This window comes from Amblyomma mixtum, chromosome 1 (genome assembly GCF_055824585.1).
Source record: "Amblyomma mixtum isolate Tamu chromosome 1, ASM5582458v1, whole genome shotgun sequence".
NCBI classification, from domain to species: Eukaryota; Metazoa; Arthropoda; class Arachnida; order Ixodida; family Ixodidae; genus Amblyomma; species Amblyomma mixtum.
In genome coordinates, this window is record NC_143012.1 from 77,460,962 (window position 1) to 77,484,171 (window position 23,210).

The 23,210-nt window shown below is 47.9% G+C and overlaps 1 protein-coding gene across 1 annotated transcript in view; it reads left to right on the forward strand.

The window, feature by feature from the left end:
• Positions 1–21,448, forward strand: part of LOC149366850 (cell-death-related nuclease 7-like) — a 62,428-nt gene extending 40,980 nt beyond the window's left edge. The window contains exon 5 of the mRNA XM_089569518.1: positions 21,422–21,448. Within this exon, the coding sequence (XP_089425644.1) occupies positions 21,422–21,448 (27 nt within the window). The remainder of the gene's footprint in view (positions 1–21,421) is intronic.
• Positions 21,449–23,210: the final 1,762 nt, after the last annotated feature.

Sequence of the window (23,210 nt, forward strand, 5' to 3'; positions counted from 1 at the left end):
GGAGGGGAAAACCTCAGGTTGCTTGAGCCAACGTTTCGACAAGGGGACTTGTCTTCGTCTGGGCAAAGCGTTCATCATTGGCAGGGATTTATTAGGGCCTTCGCTCCGAGGAGAAAAGCCCCGGGGGTGGGGAAGTGGTGTGAGAGGGGATGCGTGTCAGGAAGGGGAGGGAGGTGAACCTTGATTCGTTAAGCTGCAATAGTGGAAAAACTTATATCCGGGGGGTGTGTAATGAAGAAAGGCTTTGAAGGGGCTGCGACGGGGGGAGGCGCTGTAGGACCTGAAAAACTCAGATAAGAGGATTAGTCAGCGTGGTACAGGGAAATGAGAAGAAGGCAAACAACATAGGCTGGCACTGGAAGGCGGGGCATTTCCAAGGAAGGACAAGGCAGGGGGGGGGGGGGGGGGGGGAATGGCTCGAGTTCAGAGAAAGTCAAAAAGGTGGGGCGGAGGGGGTAACAGGAATGTCATGGTTTCCGAGAACTGATAGTAGGGGATTAGGAGAAAAAAAGGGGGGGGGGTGAGTCACAGGGAGACGGTGAGAAGGCCGGAAATGTGGTGGAAGATATGACGTGGGAAGGGTGCAAAGAGCGATAGTATACTCGGAAGTACTTGTATTTGGCCGTGTTGGTTCATAACTTTTCAGGAGGACACAGGGGCGCAACAAAAGACCCGGACATAGAAGCAGACAGGGACAAGCCCTTGTCCCTGTCTACCTCCACGCCCGTGCCCCCCATCCCGCCCCTGTGTCCTCCTGAAAAGATAATATACTTATGCGAGGTTCTAGGAAATGGTCTGAGCACGTGCAAGACATTTGTTAATTTAAAATTATGCTAACCCTGGAATGTACCTGAGAGATTCCAGGTTTCCTCTAGACATGTTAATCCCTGTTGGTTGCAGTGTTTTAAATTTGTGGATTAGGAATGCTTCTCTGTATTTTCTGTCCCTAGTCGATTTGAAGCCTGACTGAAGAATGAACAATTTGAGTTCGTCGAATTTGTGATGGCGTTGATTAAAATGGGTCGACACTGCCTTCTGTTCATTCCGTGTTGTGTCAGCCCGGTGCCCGTTTAATCTGGCACTCACTGTTTGCCCGGTTTCCCCGATATATTGTTTCTGACAGAAGGAGCACTGGAGCATGTAGATAATATTGGACGATGTGCAGTCAAAACTAGTCTTTATATCTAAACTGGAATCGTTTGCCGTACTTTTAACCGTAGTGTCCCTTTGTAAATGTTTGCATGTCTTGCATCTAGGTCGAGAGCATGAAGTTACTGTCGGTGGTGGTTTCTTACCGAGCCTAGCATTCACCAGGATGTCCTTCAGGTTTGTGTTGCGTCTGTATGTTACCCTTTGTGCGTCGGGAAATATTTTCTTGAGACGGTCGTTACCAGTTAAAATCGGGTGGTATTTCCGCAGTATACTGTTTATGTTTGGAAGCGCGTTTGAGTATTTCGTTATAAGTGCAGGAGGTCGTTGACTGTTAGCTTTTGTTCGTTTTTTAAGAACTACATCTCGTTTCAAAGTGGTTGCTCGTTGGAACGTATTATTGAGGGTTGTCTGTGGATGGTTTCTGGTGATTAGTGTGTTTTTTAGCGAGTGTAAGTGTTTCAGGTAGTCGTCGTCGTCGCTACATATTCTTCTTAGTCTCGTTGCCTGTCCTACGAATATACCTTGTTTGCAGTGTCTTGGATGATGGCTAGTGAAATCTAAGTATTGTTGTCGGTCAGTGGGCTTCCTGTAAAGTGTGGTTTTGAGCTTGCTATTTTCTAAACGGACAGTGGTGTCAAGGAAATTGACTTGCGTTTTAAAGGAGTTGAAGGTGAATTTAATGCTAGAGTGGCATGAATTGAAATGTGTGACGAATGTCTTTAGGGTCTCATCCCCATGCTCCCATATCATGAAAATGTCGTCTATGTAACGCAGGTATATAAGTGGTTTTTTTAGAAATGAATTTAGAAGTTGAGATTCTAGTAGCCCCATAAAAATGTTCGCGTAAGTGGGTACGAAGGGAGTGCCCATGCTTGTTCCAAATACTTGAAGGTAGTAAGAAGAATCGAATTCAAAGTAGTTGAGTGTTAGTACCAATTCAAGTAGCGTGAGGTACACTTCAGTTTCGTGCGGGTGAGGACTTTTAGTTAGAATTTTGGAGAGTGCGTCGATACCTTCATTTATGGGAATATTTGTGTACAAAGCGGCGACGTCAAGTGTGACAAGTATGCTATCTCCTGGGATAATGGAAGCCTGATTCAGAGACTCTATTATGCGGAGAAAGTGCGGTGTATCCTCGACAAAGGAAGGGAGGTGGGTAGGAATATCTGCAAGATAGTTGTTCAGGAAAATTGGTAAGTTCTCTGTGGGCGTGTTATTGTTTGAAACGATAGGTCTGCCGGGGATATCTGCGGTAAACAAGTCTTCTGCGGAAACCTTATGGATTTTGGGAAGTAGGTAAAAGCGTCCTGCCTGTTTGTTTAGCGGATTTAAGAAGTGGTAGTCGGACTGCGTGATTAGTTCCCGTGATAATAAGTTTGCCAGTTTGTTCAGAATCAATTTGCAGAACTCTGAAGTGGGATCTGAATCTAATTTCCTATAATGACAAGGGTTGTTGAGTTGCCTAAAAGCTTCTTTTTTGTATTTTTCGGCCGGCAGGATAACTATGCTATTGCATCTTCGAAAAACGTAGCGCGAAAAACAAGACACAGGTAAGGTGTAGACAGGACACGAGCGCCTACACCTTACCTGTGTCTTGTTTTTCGCGCTACGTTTTTCGAAGATGCAATTGCTCCGACTAGCCCAGTTTAGCTTACTTGTGCATAACTATGCTACCTCCTTTGTCTGCAGGCTTAATGACTATATCGGTTCTAGAAGCTAAGTGGTTCAGAGTAGCCTGTTCTGTTGGGGTGACGTTTCTGCGTTTTCGAGCTTGCTTTGTTTGGTCTATAATTTCTTTCGAGACAGATTTAATGTACAAGTCTAATTCGGGACTCTGCTGCGCTTCCGGCGTCCATGTGCTTTCGGCTTTAAGAGGGATGGGATTAAGGCTGGTTACTTCAGTAGGGTGAGCACGTGTTGACCACGTGTTACAGGAAAGAGCTAGGTTAGTAATCGGGGTGCTCGTCTTTTCGGCAAAGAATTCCTTAATTCGCAATCTTCGCGCAAATTCTGTGATATCTCTGTGAAGTTCATACTCGTTAAAATTATTGTTAGTTGGACAAAATGTAAGGCCATGCTTCAGAATCCGTTTGTCGCTATCACTTAAGGATTTGGAAATATCGACAATGTTGCTGTCAGTGTCCTGCGGCGGAAAAGGCGTATCTTTTGTCTGTATCGAAATTGGCGGGCGGTTGTTAAACTGTCCAGATGTATTCGTATCTAGCGGAAATTTATCTCTAATTTGTTTACGCTGTTGTTTATCGTGCAGCTTTCGTTCCTTTCTGGCTACAAAATCTGCTAGTGCCTGGCTTTCGTCCGAATTTAGTTCTATCTTACTAAGTTGACCATCGAGGGAATTTAACTGCTCTTGACAATGTTCTTTTAAAATAGCTATGAATGAAAGGTATGCGTCCTTTGAAACCTTTTCCCATCGAGCGATGAGTTGAGGCCTGAGCGCACCGAGGGAGCACCTAACATTAACTCGAAGTCCTTTGGGTATTGTCCTGTGCTGCGAGTAGGATTTGTAAGTGTGTACGTGGAATCGGTAGTTAGTTTGTTTAGTGGCTAGTTTTCTGGCGACCAGGAAAATTCGTCTTTTGGGTTCGGGGCGATTGGTGCTGCCAGATGTAAGTCATCTGTGCTTACGCCGAGTGGACCTCCTGACGGGTGTTGTGTGTTTGGGGGTGGTATCGGTTTCGAGGTCCGCATCGGTGACAATCTGGGTGCTAGTGTGCGTCACTAAACGCGTAGGTGTCTGTGTGAAGTGGTGGCTTTGTTGTTTAGTGGCTACTTTCGGTGGGATTCCTACGTGCTGTTCCGCTGGTGTGAGATCCACGGTTACCGTCTGTGTGCCAGCGTCGCGAGTCTCTGGAGTGAACTGTGTGGAGGCGTCCTGAGTCCTAGCGGGGGTAGGCGGTGTTCGTTCCTGGGTGTTGTCTCTTTTGTGGGTGGTCTGTTGTTGAGTGTTGGCCAGAGTGGGAGAGGGAGCATGAGTGGGCTGTAGCGTCCGCTTAAATGTATTTCCCAGTCGGTACTTTATGTTGTCAGCCATTACTTGGACGCCAAAAAAATTAGGGTGAAGCCCATCTCTGGCCAGGAGTGCCTCAGGGTCATGATGGATCTGAGCGTGGTGGATGATTTCAACGTCTTTTTGGTAATGTTCCATGTCCAGCAAAAAATTGTTGAGCTTAAACGAATCCTGTGCGTGAGCTGCGAGTTGGCGGGATTGTGGCATGTGTCTGTGGTGCAAGTTGACTACCCTAGGAAGCACGGTTGTCAGGTGCAGTTTCGTGTTTGGTCTGTTGGCATGGCCCTCGTGTACTAGTGTATTCATGGCCTCAATGGTCTGTTCCGCACTGCTGTGTTTCAGGTCATTATTCCCGCAGTGAATGACGAAGTGCGTGATGTTCTGTGGTGCTGCGGCTATCAGTTTCCTTATGTCGTTGGTTTTGGCGCCGCTCTCAAACCTAATGTGTGGTGCATGTTCTCCGGGAGGAAAGTGATTGTGGATGTGCTTGTATTGACTATCACCTATCAACGCTACATGTGCCAATGAAAGAAGGGGGAGAGGCTTACCTTGTTCCGTCATCTTCCGTCGACTGGAGTCCATGGTAGAGAGAGGGTGTGGTTGATGGTCCTTTGCGATCACAAAAATGAACAAGGGAGGGGAAAACCTCAGGTTGCTTGAGCCAACGTTTCGACAAGGGGACTTGTCTTCGTCTGGGCAAAGCGTTCATCATTGGCAGGGATTAAATAGGGCCTTCGCTCCGAGGAGGAAGGCCCCGGGGGTGGGGAAGGAAAGTGGTGTGAGAGGGGATGCGTGTCAGGAAGGGGAGGGAGGTGAACCTTGATTCGTTAAGCTGCAATAGTGGAAAAGCTTATATCCGGGGGGTGTGTAATGAAGAACGGCTTTGAAGGGGCTGCGACGGGGGGAGGCGCTGTAGGACCTGAAAAACTCAGATAAGAGGATTAGTCAGCGTGGTACAGGGAAATGAGAAGAAGGCAAACAACATAGGCTGGCACTGGAAGGCGGGGCATTTCCAAGGAAGGACAAGGCAGGGGGGGGGGGGGGGAATGGCTCGAGTTCAGAGAAAGCCAAAAAGGTGGGGCGGAGGGGGTAACAGGACTGTCATGGTTTCCGAGAACTGATAGTAGGTGATTAGGAGAAAAAAAAGGGGGGGGGGGTGAGTCACAGGGAGACGGTGAGAAGGCCGGAAATGTGGTGGAAGATATGACGTGGGAAGGGTGCAAAGAGCGATAGTATACTCGGAAGTACTCGGAAACCATGACATTCCTGTTACCCCCTCCGCCCCACCTTTTTGGCTTTCTCTGAACTCGAGCCATCCCCCCCCCCCTGCCTTGTCCTTCCTTGGAAATGCCCCGCCTTCCAGTGCCAGCCTATGTTGTTTGCCTTCTTCTCATTTCCCTGTACGACGCTGACTAATCCTCTTATCTGAGTTTTTCAGGTCCTACAGCGCCTCCCCCCGTCGCAGCCCCTTCAAAGCCTTTCTTCATTACACACCCCCCGGATATAAGTTTTTCCACTATTGCAGCTTAACGAATCAAGGTTCACCTCCCTCCCCTTCCTGACACGCATCCCCTCTCACACCACCTTCCTTCCCCACCCCCGGGGCCTTCCTCCTCGGAGCGAAGGCCCTATTTTATCCCTGCCAATGACGAACGCTTTGCCCAGACGAAGGCAAGTCCCCTTGTCGAAACGTTGGCTCAAGCAACCTGAGGTTTTCCCCTCCCTTGTTCATTTTTGTGACCTACGTAATCGGTAATAGGTTGCTGCCATTGCTTGAAGGATTGTCTATCAAGCAAATTTCCTTCTTCGTTCTGAATTGGGATAGAGGACGTCACACTAATCGTCGCTACAACAAACCCACGATGCCATTTGCTTCAGCGCGTCCCGAGCCATGTCACACCAGCCGACCGGCATCAACGCTGGTGAATCACGGCGCACCACGATGTGTTTGATGCTCCTTAAATATCGGTACAAATTCTGCCTCGGCGAAACAAAAACTGGGCATCAAGGCTGCGACGAATTGATGCAGCCTGTTCCGTGTGGCTCGGCGGGACTGGATGCGGCAGGAAGAGGATGGATACCTACGGCGCCACACCAGACTGACTGTGCTTGCTTGATCTCGTCCTGTTATTTTCGTGAGGATTGGCGTGAGGACCAAAAGAAATGTAAACTGGAATGAGTCGTTTGGAAATGCGGCCCGTGGTGTTGGATATTCGTCAAATAATGAGTAACGGAACCCAGAGACATAATTTATTAGAAACACTGTCATACCCGGTGCAAACATCAGAGGAGACCTAGCGACAGCGGTCCTCAGGTGTGTTGTTTCAGCAAGACAGGCGTGATAACCAGGGTTTTTTGTAAACGAGCAATTTGAGTGAACTTATCTGGTGGTCTCTGCTTGCTTGGACTTTGTTTGCAAGGCAATGTTTCCACGATGCTTAAAAGGCCGCGTTTACGCAGATGATCTGCTGTTTTGAGCCAAAGGCTTATTTCATCAAAAAGTCTTGAAGCGGCTTTGAACCTTGATGAATCCCGGTTTTGATGGCGCGCGGTCATCACCTAGGAGAGTCAATGAACTTATTTATCTCGACAGCTGCCACTAGCATGTTGCTTCCATCGGCATCTCTACGAACACCGGTACAGTCGAGCCGGCGAAAACGAGTCTCCCATTAGGACCGGGGTTTTTTCGGCACCTGACCAATTGTAAAAAAATTATTAAAATAACAAAGCTTCCGGAGAAGAGACCAAAGGCTGTAAAAAACAAACACTGAGTTCCGATAGACGCATGCGCAGAAGTTGTGCACCGCATTCCGCTGACATGCGGGAAAAGCCGATATGGGTTTTCAGACGGGCCGATATTTTAATGATCGGCTCAGTAAGCACCACAGGAATTTAAGAAATGAAAAGGATGGCAACCTCATCATCCGTTAGCGGAGTGCAAGCGTGAACCTTGTGAAAATATCATGGTAAGTTATTGAAACTTCACTACACAGCACGGGAAAGCATCGAGGCAAAAACAATCACTGACTGTAAAGACGCACGCGCGATTGTTACTACCCTTCGGTTGATAATCATACCCAAGGGCGTCCGCAGAACTTTTTCCAGGGCGGTGCACCCGATGTCTGGGGATGGGGAGGCGGTAGGTTTCTAGTTTTTTTCTACTAGGGCATAAATAATATCCATAATTCCAAGGGGGGGCAACCGCCCCCCCCCCCCTTGCCCCCCCTTCCGGACGCCCATGATCATACCTAATATTCTAATTTCATCTACTTTCGGGACCTCGTTCCCATTGACTTTAATTTTGATATCTGGAGTTGTCCGCCCGCTACTGCTGGTCATTACCAGGAGCTCCCATTTTTCTGGCGAGCAGCATAGACCTACGTCCTCTGCGTGTTTGCTGATTATATCTGCTGCCTCTTGGAGCCTGGATGTGGTGTACAAGTCGTTCCCTTCGCAGATCCAGGCGGTCGCATCGTCCGCGTAGATGCTTAGTTTTAAGTTATCGAAATGTCCAAGCTTACGGGGGAGCTTCCTCATTACGATATTGAAAAGGAAGGGTGAGAGCAAAGCCCCCCGGGGAGTGCCTCTGTTACCCAGGGGGAACTCTTCCGATGTTAAGCCCTGAAAGCTGATGATCGCCGTCCTACCTCGCAGGAATGATCTCATGTAGTTGTAGGTTCTTTCGCCTACTCCTAGCTCAGCGAGCCCGTCGAGAATGTCGTCGTGGCTGACGTTGTCGAAAGCTTTCTTGAGATCTAAGCCTAGAATGGCTTTCGTATTTTTTTTCCTGAAGTCGCTGACTACATCATTATCTTGTCTGAGCATGGTATCTTGCGTACAGAGGCCGTGCCTGAATCCGACCGATTCAGCCGGCCACGCATCATTCGCTTCGGTGTATGTGGTTAGCCTCCTCTGAATGACTTTCTCTAGTAGTTTGCCTACGCAGGAGGTTAGTGATATTGGGCGGAGATTCTCTAAGTCCGGTGGTTTTCCCTGCTTGTGGATTAGGGTGAACTTAGCCCTCTTCCACTCTTGGGGTACTTGACCACTCTCCCACACCTGATTTAGGTATCTGCTTAGGGCTCTGATCGATTCGTCGTCCTGATTGCCGAGCATCTTGCTATTAACGAGGTCCGGCCCGGGGCCAATCGTTTTTTTAGGCCGTGCAGCTCCGCTCTGACTTCTGCCACTGTTATGGGCGCGTCAAGCTCGCTGTTCGCCGGTCCGTTGTAATCTCTGTAATGAGCTGTGGCGGCGGGAGCTACGTACGTGGACTTGAGCTTCTCGATGAGCTGTTTGTTCGTACGCTTAAAGTTATACCTCGCCTTGACCTGTTCTATGTTGGCCGCCGTTTTGGACTTACTGGGGTCTATCAGGAACCTGAGCAGTTGCCAGGTCTTGGCCCCATTCATGGTGGCCTCCATCTCGTCGCATTTGTTATCCCAACGCTGCGACTCGAGTTTCCGAGCGTATTTTTCTATTTCGACGTTGTGTCTGGCTATCTCTCTCCTGAGATTTCGGTTCCACTTTTGCTTTTTGAGTTTCTTCGTTAGCTCTTCTTTCTTTTTGAACACGCCGAATAGCCTGCTATCCATCGCCTTAGGGAGAGCTTCGCCTTTAATTTCTTCATTGGCTTCGTTTACATGGGTAATTAATTGGGTGGCCCAATCTTGAATGCACTCAATATCCCCAATTTTTTCCCGTTCTTTCATCATCTGTCTGAATTTATCCCAATCCACTTGGGTTTCCTTCCGATACACGCTCACTTTCCTGCTTAGTTCTACCTCTAGCACGTAGTGGTCGCTGCCGAGATCCTGATGCTTGTTCGTCCACTTGACTATGCCAGTTCTATGGCAGAGAGTCAAGTCCGGGTTTGTGTCCACTGACACACTGTTGCCCACCCTCGTCGGGCATGTGATGTCGTTAGCGATGTAGAGGTTTGACTCATTGATGTCTTCCAACAGCGTTAAACCCCTAGAAGGTTAGCTGATTCGAAAACCGCCTCACTATCCGTTTAACTTATGCTGAACCTTCGTAAGCTTCCAGGTTTATGACGTATAGGTGAGTACCGGTAAGATACAGTAGTTGCTCACTTTTCTCTTGAGGGATGCAGGTCACCTGGTCATTCGTGATCTGAGAGAACCTGCCATATGCGCTCCACCCCATTCTTATTCTAGTTATTTCAATCTCATGATCCGGACCAGGGGTCATTACCTGCCCCGAGTAGACATATTCTCTTAATATTATTAATGCTATTAAGGGAATATGTCTACTAGGAGCAGGTAATGACCCCTGCTCCGGATCATGAGAGGGAAATAACTATAAGAATGGGGTGGAGCGCATATGACAGGTTCTCTCAGATCATGAATGTCCAGGTGACCTACATCCCTCAAGAGAAAAGTGTGCAAAAACTGTATCTTACCTGTACTCACCTATACGTCATAAACCTGGAAGCTTACGAAGGTTCAGCATAAGTTAAAGGGATAGTAAGGCGGTTTTCGAATCAACTAACCTTCTAGGGGTTTAAAGTAATGTCGTTGCTGATCATGTCTGTGAAGTTACTTTTTCAATTTTGGCTAAAGCAGTGGGCAATCATCAATTGAAAGCGCGTTGTTTAAATCTCCAGGGTCTCGCGTGAGCGCAGGTGAGGAGAACAGCGGAGAAGGAAACCTCGTCCATGTCGGCCAACGTGACGTCACGTTGAGGGACCGGGGATACTTCGATACACCTGACCGAGTATTGCGTGCATTGGAGGTACAAAGTGTGTCAGAAGACCTTGAGCATTTTGTTCAACACGAGGTACTGCTCTGCGTTTGTTTCCACGAACAACTACGGCCGTGGCTGTGTTGTCTTCCACTGTTTTCCACAAGATCATAAGCTCGCAGCGCAGAGGGTCGCTTCTGTGGCGAGGGAGAATTCAAGCCGACCAAAGCAAGCGTACTCTGCTCGAAGTGCTTCAGTCGGAGCGGCTGCATGCAGAACTTGTCCTTAATGTGATCTCGAGAGATTTCTATCAAAAAGGCATGGCTGAACCATCACACCATTCCTTCGATTTTCTCGCGTATGAAATATGCGTGTCACCATTGCCAAGAAGCGCCTGTTCTAAATGTAGGAACATGCTCACTTAGTCCCTGCAGAACATTTATAGAGGCTCAGGCATGTGTCGATTTCCTCAGCTTAGGCGCGGCCAGACCACCTGAGGCGTGCTCAGCAAGGCTTGGTTAGTGACGTGACTTTAGGTTCGGTCCGAAGCGTCCAAGGGAAGAGGTCTGTCTAATTTTGAATCCATGAAAAATCCAGAGAAATGAACGCCAACCAAGTTCTTGCAAAAAAAAAAAAACACGATGCTTCGCAACCTTACTGGGTTTCTTCACCAAATTGCGGCAGCGGGCGAGTTGCAGTTAGCTAGGCTTTTAAACACGCATATAGTTCACTATCAGGTCACTGAACCTAAACTGCAGATCAAGGATGGGTGAACATTTCCGAGGGAGTGATTAATATTTCCCGGCATCTGCTGAACGCGCTATCACTGAAGCAGGAGCCTTGTGCGCGTATTTGGCTTGGTTTCCAGCGCACAGTGATTGCGTCACTATCCTGTGGTCACATGCCTCGCAGTGCTCGGCCACTGCGCTTCGCTCATTTTGACATCAGCTTTGTGCTGCTTCATCGTTTCCATGAAACAATTTGTTGCCCCAAGCTACAACGCCGGGTGCTGAGAACAGGACAGGGGTTATAATTCGAATGGCATGGGAGAGGCTTTTGCCCTGCGTGGGCGTAGTCAGGCTGATGATAATGATACAAAATACACCCAAGTAATGGTTAGACAGTTAGGTGAATTGGTGATAAATAATAAAAATAAAGGGCCCAAATATAGAATCCCGAGCAACGCCAGCGTAGGCAACGTTAAAGCGCGCGGGCGGAGGTAGGACCCGTATCCAGCCATGTACTGGACTACAGAGCAGGTTTAATGTAACCTCCATGTGCGGACCAGAAGCCCGAGCTTTTCTGCCACCCGGCTTGTGTATTTTCGTCTTTATCGCGCGGTCCGCTATAAAGATGTGGCGCTGTTACAGGGCTTTCCTCTCCCCTAACGAGGAGCTGGGCGCTGAGTAGCAGTAATGTGCTGGCGCAAATGAATTCTGCGATCTGCCGTGGTTGCTGAGGACAGACAAGCAGGAAGGAGAAGAATTACGGAGTCGTTGACAAAATAAGCTGTCTTCAGCCGCTCCAGGGCTATTGAATCGGCGGAGCTGTTTATATAGATGGTAGAGGATCCTGTACGGCACTCCAGGGCGCGAAAGGGCCCGATGTATAATTCGGCTGAAGAGGGCGGCTGTAAAAGGCTTGGCGGTAAAAACATGGGTAGCTCCCCTCAGGTCCTGTGAGACGTCGACTTGTCTAGGTAGCCCGTGGTGAGGAGGCTGAGGGCAATGATGTCGAAATAATACATCATGAAAGCGTTTTATGCACATGGGGCTTGGAAGTGATGCCAAACCTCGAAGATATCAGCAGGAAAGGCAAGTGGTCTGCCATAAACAAGCACAGAAGTTCCACAGTAGAGGTCTTCTTTGAAGGCGCAGCTTATTCCGAATAGAGTCACAAACAGGCGCTAAGCATACTGCGGTGGAGTGGCATGGGGGATGAGTGCGGCTTTGAGGTAGTGCTGGTAACTCTCCACTAGGCAATCAGTATATGTGTTGTGGTGGTGCGCAGGCTAGTCGTGCCAAGAACGCAAAGAAGCTCAGCGAAGAAAGACGACTCGAACTGACTGCCGCGTTCCGCGATGATTGTAGATCGGCATCAAGAGCGGGCTACCCGGATAGGAAAGAAAGCAGACGAGACGGCGGAATCAGAAACATCTGGGGACGATGGTGCTTCAGCGCGACGGGTACACCTTTCCACACAGGTAAGTAGCCATGACCTTCACGAGGTGAAAGCTGCACTTTTAGGTCATTGTGGGCCGTGTTAAAGTGGGCTTCGTGTGGAAAAGATGAAGCGTCTGGTGGAATGGGGTGGCGATGGACTTTCACTCGTTGGCAAGAAGCACACATGCGTGCACCCAGTCCCGTTCATTAGCGGCCGTACGTAGCGAGACGCCACGAGCTTAATCGTCGCACTGATTCTAAGATGGCCCAAGTTGCGCAGAGTGTAGAAGATGCGCTTGCCGAAAGGATCATGCACGGTTTGTCAGAAAATCTGGCGCAGCAATCACAGATGACACTGGCGCCATCCGTTAGGACTTCCTCGTATTGAAAAAATGTGGTAGGCGCACGCTAACGCATCAAATCGGAGTTGGTTAGCTGGGCTTCAGCAAGGTCAAGGAGGAACATCGATTGAAGAGTAGTGATGGAATTCACATGGCTAAGAGAGTGAGCGTGGTACTTCGGACGTGTCGAAGATCTGTGGTACATTCCGACAAGTACGCAAGCTGATGAACCTCTCGTGGGGTGTAGAGGCTATTGCCGCGTTCCATCGAATGCGTCAGTGGCAGTGGTCGGTAAATATAGGGAACGCACCACCTTCCAGAAGGCGCCGGAAGTGTCGTACGGCGATGTACATGGTGACCAGCTCCCTGCCGAACACACTGTAACAGGTCTGGGCAGGGCTCGGCCTGGGTAGCAAAGGGCCGAACGGAGGACAGGCAACCGCGGCATAGGAAGGAGCCGCATCATTAGTTGCCTGCTCAGCAAGACCCTAAACAGAGTGTTCTGTGGTCGATTCCAGAAGACGACGATGCATGGCGCCGACAAGAAGACCGTGTTCGGTAAGGAAGTGGGGCCAGTAATAGACGTGAAAACGTCGGCAACTACGAAATGCCATGGAAAAACTCGACAGTCCGCTGCTGGCGGACGAACGCCTGTCCACTTCTCACCATGCAGGCAGGTGAGCGGCCGTAAAGTACGGTTGTGGGGCGTAGCGGTAAAGAGACTGAAGTAGGCGCCAGTATCAGTCAGAAAGGCGGTGCCGGTGGTCTTGTCACTCTATAAGAAAAGGCGGCAAGGCTGCTGGCCTTGACAGCTTGTCGCCGCAAGCGGCCGGCCGTTCGTTTTCCCGCCATGAGCACAGTGCAAGCAGCAGACGGCGGTGGTAAAAGCATAGCGGTGGCCTGGATGGTGAGGTGAACGATGCTGCCGGGAACGGGGACGGCAAGAGGTGCACCGTCGTAGACGTAGACGAGGCCTGCTACGGCCGTGAGGCGATGGTAGAGCTGATAGATAGATGCTGACGCAACTGTCTGCTCCGGATGAGAAGGGATGGGTGCCTGAGGTGCATATTAGGCAGTCGCGGAAGAACTGCCCACAGAAAGCTGAAGACGGGCGTTTCCGGCCTTCATGACCGTGTCGGCTAAGTCGACACGTTTGGAGAGGTCTATAGTTGAGGCAGCGGCCAGGATCACCTAGATGTTCCCCGGAAGCCGCTGTAGGAACAGCTCTCGCGGAACAGGGTCGTTCACCGGTTGGACTCGTAGACCGAGAAGCCGCGTCATGCGACGTAAATCCCGGCTTAGGTGGCAGTTACCAACTTCTTCCTCCGAAAGAAAAAGTTGCATGTACGTGCGCTGCGATGTTGCAGTGCGTGCGAGGAACGCCGATTTGAGCTCGTCGTAGGAATCGGCCGGTGTGTGTGCGTGTGTGGGGGGGGGGGGGGGGGGGGGATGGAGGGTAAGGGGTGCAAAAGAAACCAAACCAGGATGTCGGCTACTTCTTCAGCCAGTGTGTGAGGCAGCGAGGACGCGACTTATAAGTACTGGGTGGCTTGCGATGTCATCCTGGCCCGGTAGAATTGTTCCTCGATCTGGAGAAATCAGAGCGCTGGGTTCCTCGCCCAGTAGAGCGGGGGGTGGACAGCAACAGTTGTGAGGGGTTCCGTGTCCTAGCCCGACGGAGTCGTCATCGAGTTGTATTCCGCAGAATGAGACGTAGTGAGAAGGTCCTGGCGATATTCCATATATTTACGTCTTCACTGCAAGGGCCACAGGGATCACGAGTGTTGTCACCAGAATGTAGAGCGCATGTGGATAAAGGACTCGTAGCGAGCCGTCTGCCGGACTGCACAGCAGGTTTGTTCTAACGTCCATGAGCCGACCCCGAGTACTAGTTATTGTTAGCCTTTCAAAGGTGGCACATACCCACTCTGGAGGATCGGCCAAGAATCAAGAGGCAGAGGTTGCTATTCACCTGTACATAAAAAACGCAAAAAAAAGTACGCGGGAGAGCAACACCAGTAGACTCTACCTCAACTAGGGCACGACCTGAAAAGAGATAAGAGGTCAGATGAAAAAGATAGAGAGAAAAAAGATTAATTGATTAATTCAAAATGTAATAATACATAGAAAAGAAAATATTGTAACATTTAGCAAGGAAGTCAATGAGATACCAGCAAGACATTTTGAACAGCGGCATAAACAGACCTGTGGCAGAACCCGGGTGGATCTTCGTGCTGCTACAGCAGGCGCTGCTACGACCTTATCGTCAGACTGGACGCCAGAGATAATAATAATTAGCTCCAAATTAGATAACCAACTGCGAATAAGAATAAAGGGTCCCCTTAGGCACCTTATAGGGTAAATTAAAAATAGAACGTCGAGGTTAATTGGGTCATATGCCTTATAAAAACCAACTCATTCTGAACCAACATAGTTACCTTTGTCAATTTATACATTCTATTTACAAGTAAAATAAATTAGAGCAAGGTTAGCTGGATATCCAGCTCTAAATCGAAAGCTTTGCGTACAAGAAACCATGCTTTATTAACCAAACTTTAGTATATAGCCAATATATGATACATTAGTTTTTCAATCACTTCACTGAAGAAGTATTGAAATTTGAATATGGTTATACATCAGATGTTTATCACTTTTCTTAAAGGCTGGAATAGTGTTATTCCTCTTCAGTTCTAGCGGGAAGACAGCACAATGCAAAATTAAATTTACAGATGTATAACATCGCTAACTAATTTCATGTGACTACCCTGTATGTTATAAAGACCTTCACTCAACACTTTTAGGCTACCAACTATGCTTCTAATTTCCTCAGGTTATGTGGGAAACTGGGAATTGCGAGCAATGACTGGACAAATAAGAAAACGCTGTAGGTAAGATGGGTGAATATGTAGCGGGAAAGGCGGCGAGAAATGAACTGAATGCGCTAGCGATATCGCTGGAAGAAGAGAAGTTGCTTCCATCGTGAGCGATATAGTATATAGTAGTACTTGAAGTTATATTGCGGAACTAATAATTTAGAGAGATTTCGTGTTTAGAGGAATTGGAAACAATTTTCCTTTCACAATAGATTACCCTGGCAGTTTTTAACAGCGCGCTCAGCGTGTTTCTGTATCTCCTACAGCGCTTTTAAAATTCAAAGTTGACGGCCTGTTTTTTCTTGTATTTTTGAAATAGTTATCTTCGGTAGGCTGTTAAGTAATCTCTGCGTAAGCCAGAGGTTCTATAATGAAAAGTAGATTTGCCACATAGTACACACGTCATGGAAAGAGAAACGCCTTCCGTAATAATACTATTAAATCAGTGTAAGCCAGCAGGGCATCGTCCTTTATTCTGTGATAGAAGTTTGTACTTGGCTAATTGCAAGAACAAGAGCCTGGATGCTACTTACTAACATCACATTTTCTTACTAACATCACATGTTATATCTTTGTTATTTTTGGGTATTTTGCTTTTGGTTTATGGTGTTCAGCGTCCCAAAGCACCTCAGGTTAATAGGAACGCAGTAGAGGAGGGTTTGGGATAATTTCGAACACCTGGGGCTCTAACGTGCACTGCAGTCGCACAGTAGACAAGCTTCTAGCACTGTGCCTCCATCAAAATGCGACCGCCACAGCCGGGAACGAAACGCTGTCTTTGAGATCAACAGCCGCGCAGCATAACTATGGAGCCACCTTGGCGGCTGTTCGTTATTTAACTTAGCCACAGTATCTAAAACATTAATGCAGAAGAAGACCAAGCCGGAAGTAGGTAGACGGAAGCGCCCGCGGACAACCCTTTGGCCATAATGTGACGAAGACGAAGCTGGCAGTGGCGCGGGACGGAGCGCTCGCGCTAGGCCAGCGGCCATTAAATCATCTCTCGTTCATGGTTCACCACGCCTCATTCTTCGGCTGGCCGCCACGTTACATTTGGCGGAGGTGCTGGGGTCCCTTCATAGCCATCCTGGTCACGGAGCTTCGGTGTCCTGCGCCTGCCATGGACGTCGGCCGTGAGTACTTGGTCCGCCCCGCATGGCCATGCCCCAGCCTGCCCGACCTGAACCGAACTCGCCGCTCACCCCAGCCCCGTCCCCCGCCCGGACCACAAGACACGACGACCCATGACCCAACCGACCAAAGACCCGAACGACCCACGACCCTGCCCACATTTGAGGACACCGCCCCCTGCCCTTGCCGTTCGGTGAGTCCAAGGACCTCGGCCGTCAGCTCCTGGCACCCTACGGCCCGGATGCTTCATGGAACGGGACTCATTCTCTCATCTTTCTCATCGTGGAGGCCAGCACTGCACCATCTTCTACATGCTGTTCAACCCCCCACTCAAGACCATCGCCATTTCGCCGTCTGTTCGTCACCGATCGGGACGATCGCTCGGAGGCCCCGGGTAGTGTGACGAAGACGAAGCTGGCAGTGGCGCCGGCGCTAGGCCAGCGGCCATTAAATCATCTCTCGTTCATGGTTCACCACGCCTCATTCTTCGGCTGGCCGCCACGTTACAATAAAACTGATTCCTTCACCCCTTCTAGTATACTCATGTGTTTCATTCTGCTGCCCGGCAGTTTACCTTGTCGGCTCTTCGTTATTTACCCTAACCACAATATCTAAAGCATTGTCGCAGAAGAAGACCAAGCCGGAAGTGGCTAGGCGGGAGCGCTCGCGGATGACCCTTTGGCCATAAAACTGATTCCTTGGCCCCTGCTAGTATACTGATGTGTTTCGTCCTGCCGCCCGGCAATATACTGAGCCATGTTCTTGGGTCAGAGTCAGAAAGATATAAGAACAAGAGTCTGGCGCACATAGTTTTATGCATTTTGCGTTTCCCCGGGTGCACCGACAATGTGCAACTTGCAATACTCTGTAAAAAGCACTGTTCTTTTCGCACCAAGAAGAGCGCTTCCAGATATCAATCTTTAATGCAGCGGGCCACCTATATCTGATATGTCACTCAGGAAGGAAATGTTCTAATTCTTGACGAGGTTCCAAAGTCCGCCGCTGACGCTACCCCGATGTAGAGAAGGCGTCTGACAAACCATAAGTCTGTGTTCTCTACACCGACTCCTAAAAATCTGTTTCATAATATAATTTTTCACGATTGCGAGACAACATGCAGAAAAAAACGCTACATAGAGTCAACTCCCTGTTCAAAAAAGAAATTTAAAAAGAGTAACCTTGCTCTTTGCCTTCCCCGTAGGTCAGATGCCTTCCAAGAAATAGAAGTACAATGCCGTCGCAGCTATGGCCTCAGAAACGTGACAGCTTTGAGTCTATGAGTTGAGTGCAACGAAACACGTCTTTGTCACTCGATGTCTCTCGTCCTCCTATGTTGAAAGATTTATGTCGTCAAGCGAAAATTGTTTAGCAGCAATGACAGTGGTATGAAAGGCAACGACCTATTCGGATGATATCTTGAATTATACGGGCAATGACGCGCTTGCATCACTGATGCCGCGTTGACAGCGTTACCTTTTCCGTCATGGTACACTATAGGAGAGCGCCTATGGGACGTGTTCGGTCCTTGCCTCCGTTGAAAGAACCGGTGCCGGCGTAGCAATGGCAGGCTTAAACCAATGGCCTGGCAGTATTGTTCAACAGCGACTACTGTTGCCAACGAAAGCTTTTTGTAGCACACAACGGCAGTGATGCCGTAGAGGTCCGTATGAGAAAAAAGAACGCATGTTGATGGAATTGCATAACCAGGCCTGGGGTGCTGCCTGACCTCGGAGACAAGAACCCACAACGCACCTCCTCACCGGAACAGGATTTGGCCGCCTGGTGTAGTACTTGGCCACAACCTCTTATGAACAAACCAATTAACCCTCGGCTCTCAGTCTCCAGCGGCTGCGTAGCAACTGGCCAAGGCGGCGGTCAGACCTTTTACGCAGCAGAGGGTGCAACGAATTTCTGGCTCCGGACAAGCCACCATTTGAAAAAGCGTTTTGCACAAATATATACAGTAGTCAATGTAAATGAAAGAGACAGTATCGCGCAGCAATGGGACATCCTGCCACTAAAAAAAAAAACGAAGAAGTCTTAGAAGCAATGCAAAGGGGAAAACCAGCTGGTGAGGGTCACGTAAAAGGATGGAGGGGAGATTGTGCTAGAAAAAGTAGCCACCCTGTAGACACAATACCTTATGCGTCGAGCGCGCCACGAACTTGGAAGAACGCTCATTATCTTAATTTTTAAGAAAAGAGGCGTCAAGGATTTGAGACATTATCGACCGATGAGCTTACTATCCGTTGCTTTCACGGTACTATAGTAATCGCGAATAGATTCAGCACAACTTTAGTCTTTAATCAACCAAATGATCAGGCAGGCTTTCGTAAAAGATACGTAATAGACCATATTCACACATTCAATCAGGGGATAGAGAAATGCTCAGGATATATCCACCCCCTATATATAGCCTTCATTCATTACGAGAAAGCATTTGACTCAGCGGAAACCTCAGAGTTAACGGAGAATACCTAAATAATCTGCGGTTCGCTGATGACCTTGCCTTGCTAAGCCACTCAGGACAAGAACTGCAAAGCATGATCAATCACTTAGACAGGCAGAGCAGAACGGTGGCTCTAAAACTTAACACGCAGAAAACCAAAGTAATGTTCAACAGCCAAGCAAGGGAACAGCAGTTCCCAGTTGGTAGCGTGGTGCTGGAAGTTGTAAGAGAATACTTCTGCTTAGGATAGATACCCAAGTAAGATAGGTGATCGGCCCAGTATTGTAAATGTATTGGCAAATTCCGGTCATGCAAAGCGACAGAGTGAAACCATCCATTTACTATATTGGGCCGATTATCTGTGTTGCTTCGGTAGTGGCCGCTGATCAGGATCATGAGAGTTAAATAACTATAAGAACAAGAACGGGCTGGAGCGCATATGGCAGGTTCTCTCAGATCATGAATGGCAGTTTACCAATATCCCTCAAGAGAAAATTATGCAAAAGCTGTATCTAACCAATACTCACCTACGAGGAAAAAACGTGGAGGCCAACAAAGAGGGTTCAGCTTAAGTTTGATTTATTGATCGATTGATTCATTTATTGATTTAAAACTCTCATTACAGAAGCATCCTGGCACTAACATCTGGATCCCTAGCTAAAAGGTAGTTGGTATCCATGCAAATAAGTTCATTTAGTAGTTAATCGCAGGGACAAATAATTATTTTATGCATATCGATGCAAAATGCTGATGCATTAAAATAGAAAATTCGCATAACTTTTTTCAATCACGCTCCTTTGTAGACAGTAAATAAGGACTTCGAAACAAGAACAACAAAAAGAAATCATTCGGAACACAACAGCCTCTGCGCAGAAAAGGAAAGGCACTCACAACACTCTGGATTCTAGTATTTTTTCAACAACAGTGGAAAAGTATTGCCCTGCTTTATCGCGCCTGGAAGGTACCTCCATACCTTTATCCCTACATGACTCATGGTCCTTGCTCCGTAGACGTTTTCTGTCTTCGGAAGAAGGAAATTGCCATGTGTTGCGTTACGAGTGGTACTCGATGTCCAGTTAAGGATAACGCAGCGAGCCATGGAAAGAAAATTGATAGGTAACCTTAAGAAACCGGAAGCGGGCGGAGTGGGTGAGGAAACAAACGCGTGTTGATCACATTCTAATCGAAATCAAGAGGAAAAAATGGGCTTGGACAGGGCGTATAATGCGAAGGCAAGATAACCGCTGGTCCTTAAAGGTGCACTGAAGAGGAATCTGAACTCGCCTTTTTGCCGCGGGAACTCGATCTACACTTTCCGAGCATTCTTAGAAACTTCGACTTATTGCCCTGTGTGGCCGATTTCTCTAATTAAATCGAATTAACGTCCGGCTCCCGCCTTTATTTTTGAATTCTCCCTCGTACGGTAGGCGGAGTCGACCAACGCGTGGAGTGCCTTTCAGCCAGCTCCGTGGAGGCTTTGCTTTCGCTTTATGTTGTTTTTTAGGTTTCCGTGCATAAATAGTTTCATTCGCAGATAATATAGCCGTAAAATAAGCCCGCAGAAATAAAAATACGCGCGGACTATTTGCTTCTGCGGATTACTACGTATTACTCCGCCAATGACAGAGCGGCAAGCCGCCACAGGACTGGGTGCAAGGCATTCCGCGCGTTGGTCGACTCCGCCCACCGTACGAGGGAGAATTAAAAAAAAAGGCAGGAGCCGGACATTAATTCGATTTAATTAGGGAAATCGGCCACACAGGTCAATAAATCGAAGTTTCTCAGAATGCTCAGAACGTGTAGACTGAGTTCCCGCGGCAAAAAGACGAGTTCAGATTCCTCTTCAGTGCACCTTTGAGGGTAAAGGAGTGGATTGAAAGAGAAGGCAAGCGTAGCAGAGGGTGGCAGAAAGTTATGTTGGCGGATGAGATTAAGAAGTCTGCGGGGATACGGTATAGCTGCAACTGTCAAAGGACAGGGCTAATTGGAGAGGCGTGGCAGACGTCATTGCCCTGTAGTGGGCGTAGTCATGCTGATGATGATGATCGGTAGCAATACTTTCTTTCTCCATAGAGGCACAGCGCATCGAATTGCTCGCAAAAAACATCGGAAGGAAAGTTGGGCCGCATCTACTAAAATTACAAAACTAGCAATGGTGCCAGTACTCGCTTAAAATATTCACGCGACCGTACGCAAAATAAAAAAACGCCTGAATTAAAGTGTTTTTAAGAATTATAAAATGGTGGATTGGTCACACTACTCGACTTTGTTACCATATGCGCGATATGGCTGTAGAAGCTTCACTGTATCGCCACTTTAAACACTGACACTCATGAAATGCTGTGGCTGTGGCTTATGCAATACGGTTAGTCTTTCACAGCATGCCAACTAAGACTGTAATCATAACTGCATTGGCATTATCTTCAAAATATGCGTTCAGTTACCTCAGTTATTACCTCGGCACATATGCCTGAGCAGAGGACTATGAGCCCCGTTCATGCCCCAAAATAGCCGAAAAACAAAGAAAAATCGAATCACGAACAATGGGCTTTTCTCTTAGTTTTTCTTTTCATTTTGCGCAGAACGACATCACTGCTAAGGGCAACTAGCATTAATTTTTTAAATATTTTTGTCCTTCGCCACACTGCATCAAGTGAGCTGCTCTGTGACAGAGGCAGAGTATTTCTTTCCCGCGTGATTGAAGCATTACTTGTCGAAAGTCACATCGTTCTTCTGGCCGCCACTGCCTACCACCCTCAAACTAACGGCCTAATCGAGCGCTTTAATCGCACTCTCGCGAACACACTCACCATGAAATGCACGACATGAAATGCACGACATGAAATGCACGACATAAAATGCACGACATGAAATGCACTGCGCAGGAGTGTGGCACTTTAACGCAAGGTGTGGTATGCTGCGGTGATACCATAGAGGTTTCGTGCTGTGGCCAGCGAAGCTCATCTGTTCATGCTACCGCGGATTCGAACCAGAGTGGTTGCAATATATATTTTATTTCCGCAAGTATCGGAAAGGCTTTGGACAAATATAACCTTTTCCAGGATTGCTAGTGAAGTAGTGCTTCTGCGCTCAAAAAGTAAAGGCTCCAACACCACGTGGAGCAGACTACTATAAACCTGCGGCTATATTTTTATTGCACGTTTGCCGCAAAAATGTTTGTAGTTTCTTGCCGACGTGAACAGGCGATTGTTTGTATGTTCTTTGCTATTACTTGTCGAATTTCTTGGCAATAGAATGATGATGATGATTACTTTTCATGGCTCACCGGTAGTTCTGGCCAACGAGTGCCATGGCACAAGGTATCAATCTTTTACTGAAGGTGGGATCAAAGAACCATTCCGAAGCATTTCATCTCCTTTAGCCTTTTGTGAGGGATCAAATTTTTTCAAGTTTCATATGCATAAAAATGGTAAAATTGAACTCAGAATGACTGTAGCAATTGAGTGACACTGATATGAAGTTATTTCAACGTACAGCTTTCAAGAAACAAATTGGTGAACCACAGTACCACTGTGTCCAGAGCGAGAACTCACAAGCGGTACGTATTTGTACCGCTGTCCTTTCGGTTCGCGAAAAAAAGGAAAGAAAACAATACCAATACAGGTTAAAAGTGCTTTAAAATTTTATGACCCGTTCACTGGTGAACGGCTTAGAGTACAACATGCACAATAAAATTTGGCATCTAGCTCTCGCTCAAGCAGTGCATACGGATCTGCTTTTGAGAGGTGGAGCACCACCTAAGAGTCTTCGTGTTGCGCATTACTTAGGATGCATATCCTTGAAACGGTCATTCGCACGGTGCTGGATGGAAGGAATATAGCGTCTTGAAAAACACTCGTTCAATTCATTTACTTCTGAACAGAACTTTGCAAGCTTGTCATTGCATTCCTAGCTTTGAGATTATACACTATCGTCTTCGTAGCAGCACTGAAGGCCAGACCACGCGTCGTTGTTTTTTTTTTTTTTGCTGCTATTAACCCTTGCGTTTCGGAATTGCTGGCTACACAGTGGTTACTGCTGTTTTCCTCACTTTCATCTGGTGCTGCTGAATCTGAAACGGATTTCTCATTACATGTGCATTCGCCGCCATGTTCGCTCTGCTCCGGGTGTCAGGCAATTTAAAAAAGAGGACTACGGGCTCTTCTATACAGTGCAGGCCTGTACAGTGCACAACACCTATATTATGATGGACAATCCGCAAACAAGACGAATGCACTAACCACAAGGCAAGCGCTGTTGTGGCAGTGGGATATGCCTGTTCTCTTTATTCAAGTGTGCCTTTCAGTACGCTTTATTCGCCAACAGCAGCAATACTACTTGCGCCTTCCTTCTTTCTCTTGCCTTTAAGGT